The sequence below is a fragment of the Myotis nattereri genome, assembly GCF_964212035.1.
Source record: "Myotis nattereri genome assembly, chromosome: 4".
In the NCBI taxonomy this organism is placed as follows: Eukaryota; Metazoa; Chordata; class Mammalia; order Chiroptera; family Vespertilionidae; genus Myotis; species Myotis nattereri.
The window spans coordinates 95725482-95731630 of record NC_138079.1 but is presented as its reverse complement, the minus strand read 5'-3'; the positions used below and the strand labels follow the sequence as shown (position 1 = coordinate 95731630).

The 6149-nt window shown below is 50.2% G+C and overlaps 1 protein-coding gene across 1 annotated transcript; it reads right to left on the bottom strand.

Moving 5' to 3' along the window:
• Positions 1-3854: 3854 nt before the first annotated feature.
• TMEM186 (transmembrane protein 186) lies at positions 3855-6038 on the bottom strand. Its single transcript, XM_081089082.1, has 2 exons — positions 5992-6038; positions 3855-4968 (listed from the first exon to the last, which is right to left on the bottom strand). The coding sequence occupies exons 1-2, from the start codon at positions 5992-5994 to the stop codon at positions 4333-4335; spliced, it is 639 nt and encodes a 212-aa protein (XP_080945208.1). The 5' UTR covers positions 5995-6038; the 3' UTR covers positions 3855-4332.
• Positions 6039-6149: the final 111 nt, after the last annotated feature.

Here is a 6149-nt window from a genome sequence, read left to right as displayed (position 1 = left end):
TGCTCTGACCACCGGCCTTGGAGCATGAACTTGAACTGATCAGCCTGGTGTGAGATCCTAAACCTAATTCAGTCCCTAAGGCAGGTGGGTGGAAGGTGGCAGGACCTCAAGGTCAAATACTATCTGTTTTCTATTTTCTATACTCCTTCCCCACTGGGGAGGCAGGACAGGCAGTAGAATGACCCAAGCCTGCTGCTCTCTAGCAGGGGTGACCTTGACCAAGTCATTTCACCTCTCAGAGCCTCATCTGCAAGTAGAGGTTGGTAACCGTAATGCCAGCTAACACTTACCGACCACTTCTTTGGACCAACAGCTATTTTAAGTGCTTTTCATGTAATAAGCCAGTCTCTTCAACCACCCTACGGTAAGTGAGTGCTTTTATTAGCCTTGCTTCATAGTAAAGAAACCAAGGCACAAACAGACTGTATAACTGGCCCCAGTCACAGCTAGAAAGCGCCTGGACTGGGATTCAAGCAGACAAGACGTCTTGCTTCAAAGCCAGAAGCTTCACCCTAAATCTACTGCCTCTCTGGCTCTCCAACTTGAGCAGTTGCTGGGAGGATTAAATAAAATCGTGTGATAATCGCCTGGCATATAGTAGGTGCTTAATACATGGTACTTCCTTTCGCCATTTCGTCTCTGTAAATAGTGTCGTGCACAGGGCTCCAAACAACGTATTCCTGTCCGAGTTAAGTTCCTTATTTGTAAATATTAAATCTACTTCCCAACACAGGTAAACTCAACCAAATCCTGGAATACATTCCCAACTGTTAATAAGTAAAACGGATGTTTTGTCACTGGAGTTGGTACAAACAAGGCCAGATGGTATCGGCCCTGCTTGATTAACTCTCATCAGGCAAGATTTTACAGTTGAATGCTGCAGGATCCAAACAAGGCCATAAAAGTTGGACTCTGCCTGGGGGTCAAAGGGGACTTTGCTTTCCATTTGGGGACTCAAGTCCTGAAGTCATAAAGCAGCAAAAAAAAAAAAAAAAAATTCCAAACTTAGTTATTTGGGCAATTCACCGCAGGCTGGCCCGCGAGCAGTAAGCACGCCTGGTCTGTTCTGGGGGCGTATTAAACATGGTCATTTAACGAGGGGCCAGGGAGGGCCCCCGGCCCTACCACAAGGTCTCATTTTTGGACTACAGCTCCCAGCTGTGCACAATGTGAACATCCCTGCTAAAGCCGACCCCACCCAGGTCTGGAGGACCCTGTCTTAGTCAGCTCGGCTGCTATACCTGGACGGCCTAAACAGCAAACACTGTCTTCTCACATTCTGGGGGCTGGAGGTCCATGTTTAGATTCTTTTTTTTGTATGATTCTTTTTTTAAATATATTTTTATTGATTTCAGAGAGGAAGGAAAAGGGAGAAACATCAATGAGAGAGAATCATTGATTGGCTGCCTCCTGCATGCCCCCTACTGGGGATGGAGCCTGCAACCCAGGCATGTGCCCTTGACCGAAATCAAACCTGGGACCCTTCGGTCCGCAGGCCTATCCACTGAGCCAAACCGGCCAGGGCCATGGTCAGATTCTTGCTGAAGGCATTCTTCCTGGTTATGTCCTTACATGGCCTTCCTTAGTGCAGTCTAGTCCTCTTCTTATCAGGACATTAACCTCATCACGAGGGCCCCCCCCTCAAGACCTCATCTAGCCCTAGTCACCTCCCAAAGGCCCCCGCTCCGAACACCATCACACTGGGGGTTATGGTTTCAACACATGAATTTTAGGGACAACTCAGTCCATAGCAACTACCATAAGCAAATGGACATGCTACAGACCACCCATTCCCTGCATCTAAATTATATACTAGTCCAGCCCAGGGGTCGGATGGAGGGGCACAAAGTCCACACAGTTCTCAGCTGACAGGAAGGAAAGCCAGGCTACGAGGGACAAACACAGGCACAGCCCACTGACACTGCCAATGAGTGACTGTTTCCTACAATCCGCTCAGCCCTCAAGTCCAGGGTGGGAATTCATGGTTGGGAAACTTTCCTACCTAGAAAGCTGACGTGAGGAGGAAGGGATGGAAGAAAAGACTGTGTTTATCACAGCATTTGTTCTCTATTAAGACAGATGGCGTGCTCATTAGGAACATTTAAATACTAGGTTATACAGCTGAAAGCGGAAGTCTTCCCTTCGTTTCACCCCTTCCCCCCACTCCCGATCCTCTCCCCAGAGGTAATCACTGTCAACAACGTGGAATGTTTGCATTTTTTAACACAAATATGGCCACATAAAACTACATTGTTCTGTGACTTATTTTTTCCATGTAATGCTACCCCATGGTTACCTTTCCACATCAGCAGATATACTACTACTAGTTCAACCTCACTTTTTTTTAATTGATTTTAGAGGAAGGCAGAGAGAAACATCAATTAGTTGCCTCCCACACATGCCCCAACAGGGGACTGAACCCCCAACCTGGGTATGTGCCCTGACTGGGAATCAAACCCACCTTTTGGTGTACAGGTGACACTCCAACCAGGCCACAGCAGACCAGGGCTCCACCTCACTCCTTTGAAGGGCCATGTAACATCCCATAGTATAGATCTACCAACTTTTTATTTTAATTTTATTTTTCAATTGCAGTTTACCAACATTTATTTAACCTTGTTGCCTACTAATGGAAATTTAGCTTACTTCCAGTGTTTGCTGGTGCTATGGTTTTGTCTGTTTTGCTATTAGAAACGTTCAGTGAACATCCTCATACATATGCTTGGGTATTCCTATTAGATTACTATTTTGGAATTACTGTCAAAGAGGGTAATCACCAGTATAGCCACCACCTGAATCTAAAGCCCACTTCCATTTTCTGAGAAGCTGCTGCACAGGTTTTTTGTTGCTGTTGTTTTTAAAATATATTTTATTGATTTATTTATTTATTTATTTATTTTTAGAGAGGAAGGGAGAAGGAGAGGGATAGAGAGTGAGAAACATCGATCAGCTGCCTCCTGCACACTCCCTACTGGGGATGTGCCCACAACCAAAGTACATACCCTTGACCGGAATCAAACCTGGGACCATTCAATCCGCAGGCTGGTGCTCTATCCACTGAGCCAAACCGGTTAGGGCTGCTGCACAGTTTTGGAGAAGGGTAAACCCCATACAATAATTTTCAGAACTTGGGGTGCCTTGGAATTACCTGGGAAGCATAAAAATGCAGGTATCCAGCTTCTACCAGAACCTACAAGGGTTGAGCACAGGTGAGTTTTGCTGTCTTAGTTGATGGTGATTTGGGGTTTTCTTGGACAGCTCCTAGGTGCTGCCCTACAGGTGTCTTAGAAGTCCTAACCTAATTCCCACTGTCACGTGATCTGTGGTTTTAGGTCAGGAATAAAGGCAAGGGTAATGCTTTTGCTCTGTGTGCCCTCTGCTGGCACTGTGTGAGCGGACCAGGCACCGAAGTGGAAGTTCTTTCATGCCCAGGCTGGTGAGAATCCAGGCTCTCACCTCTCAGTGTGGTGGGACCCCAGGCAGCAACTGTCAACCCAGGCTGCATGAGAACCACCTGAGAGACCTGGTCATGGGCCTGGGTAACAGCATATTTAAAAATCTCCCCATGTGATCCTGCACAGGGAGCCGGGTTTTGAGAACCTATTTTTCAGGCAAAAAATTGGCCCAGGAACACGAAGTCCACAGAGGCATCTGCGGTGAGAGCCCTAGCCCTCTGGGTAGGGAAGAGTCCTGGCAGGCGTGCTGTGCTTGCTTGGATGACACTCCCGCCCCAGGTGTGCAGTTACCATCCGGCAGGACAAAATGACCCACATCTAGGCTTCACCCCAGTCCCATCTGCTGCTGGGACCACCATGCCATCACCTTTGAACTAACAATGTTTGCTCTTGCCTGTTGAGTTTGCAACGTCGCTGACATTTATTGTTTATTCTCACACCCACCCAATGAGACAGGCAGGATTTTCCATGTTACAAATGTGAAAAACAAGGCCCAGAGAGACTGTTACCTGGCCCAGGACTGGGAGTTAAGTCTTCTGACCCCAAATCCAGTGTTCCCCCTGCCGCACCATCTCCTCAATTCACAGAGTGAACTGGGCAGACCTTCTTCCAAGAACTGGCTCTTAACAGACACTTCTGGCCATTATCCAACTGAACGCCATGCACAAGTGTGGTAAGAATTTGCACTAAGGCCTCTTTCCTAAGCTGTTATTAGCATCCGCCTCATGAATTTCTTCATCCCAACAGTCAAGTTTCCCAGGGGGCCTGGCAAAGTCTCCAGCTGTCAGATCCCCTTCTTTAGCCTCACCCACATGCTCAGCCTTCGGTCGGAGATCCAGGTGGATCAGGGCAACCCAGAAGCCCAGCCCCCAATCGTTCACTTGAGCGTGTCCAGCATCCCAAACACCTGTGTGAAACGCTCTCTGTCCAGGATGCGTCCATAGCGCAGGGTGAGGTAGAAGATCTGCTTCCCACTGTACTGCTGGATCCTCACGAAAATCTCCTGGGGCCGGTCCTGGGTTTCTGTCATAGGTATCACTTCGGCCACCGGGCAGTAGGAGTCCTGCCGCCAGCCCCAGAAGGTCAGGTGGGCCACCCGCAGCATGGTGCCTGACTCGTTCACATACAGGATGCCCACCAGCCTCCGGAAGAAATAGCTCATCCAGTACAGCATGGCCAGGGCGAAGCCAGCGATCCCACCCATGAGACACAGGTTGTCGAAAGTCAGGAGGCCCTGGGAGTACCAATAAAAGCCAGGCGGCAGGGCCAGCACCGTCAGGGCTGTCTGTGCCACCTTCAGCTTAGACACGTACCCAAAGGCTCTGATGGCATCGAACCGGTAGATCATCTGGAATTTCTCTGTCTCTGTGCCTGGTGGTTTCTCCTTCGATGTGGGTGAGCTGCTCCCCACCCACCTCCTAAAATCCTGCCCATCGCAGCACTGCAGCCCGTAGAGAGGCCTTCTCCACACAGCCGGCCCTGGCAACCGCGGCACAGCTCGGAGGAGGGCAGCCTGGAAGGGAGACAAGAGACCATTTCTCTCAAAGAACTCAGCCACATGTGCATCACACAGTGAACACCTGCAAAGCATTTACATGGAGGCTCCCGCCAATCTTGTGAGGTTGCCATTATCACCATGGAGGGGAAGGGAACGCCAGGTGCTTTACCTCGTGTGATCACACAAAAGCTGTGTGAAATAGGAACCTCTTTACCACTGAGGAAACTAAACCCAGAGAAGGTAAGAAATTCACCCAAAGACACACAGCCAGTGAGCAGGGCAGCGTCTGACTCTCTTTCCTCCAGGCAGGTCAAGTTACAGGAAGGAGGCGCAGTCTTCATTCAGTTAACAAGGACCCAGGGAGAGCCAGCTGTGGGCTGGGCACTGGATCCCTAAGGCTGGCTGAACATCTCCCCAAGCAGGAAACTAAACAATCACTCTCCCAGTGGAGAACAAATACGTTAGGTATTTAGCACAATAACTTTCAGAGTCTCTATCAGGTTAAGCATCATTTGGGTGCTAAAGGGGGCGTGTTTTCTTCGCCTAGTTAGGGGGAGGGGGAGAGTGGAGGAGGAGAAGGGATGAAGGCGCCGAGCAGAAGCACAGGGATCCTATCAGGCGCACCGTTCCACCCCTTGGGCAGTGCATTGAAAGATGCGCTCGGTTCTGCAACCAGATCTGGGTTCCAATCCTGACTCCTAAAGCCGCCAGCTGTGGATCCTGGGGCAAGCTGCTCCACCTCCCTGGGCCTCAGTTTCCTCACCTTCCAAATGGGGATTCAGAATATACTGACTGAGACGTGGTTTTAAAGCCCTCCAGAGCACTGGCTGGACTTGATGCAGGGCGAGTGCTCAGTGAGTTTTAGTGTCGCTGGTGACGCACGTGACCTGGGCGCAGAGGAAGCCGGGGAATAACAAAGTGTAACCCACGCTGTGTAACCCACGCTAATGTCTCTCCCGCGCACCCTGCGAATCGCAGGCCTGACCCGGACCCCAAAAGCACATCACCTCCCTCAGTCCCCACCTTCCGCGTCCTTACCATGGCCCGCCAGAGCCTCCAAACCGCACCTGCAGCCGGATCCCAAAAAGCGCATGCTCGGCCGGAAGTGGCCTACGTGCGGAACATTGCATTCTGGGATCTGTAGTCCGGATGGAACCGCAGACGCCAGCCCCGGGCCTGGTGGGAGTGGATTCTCC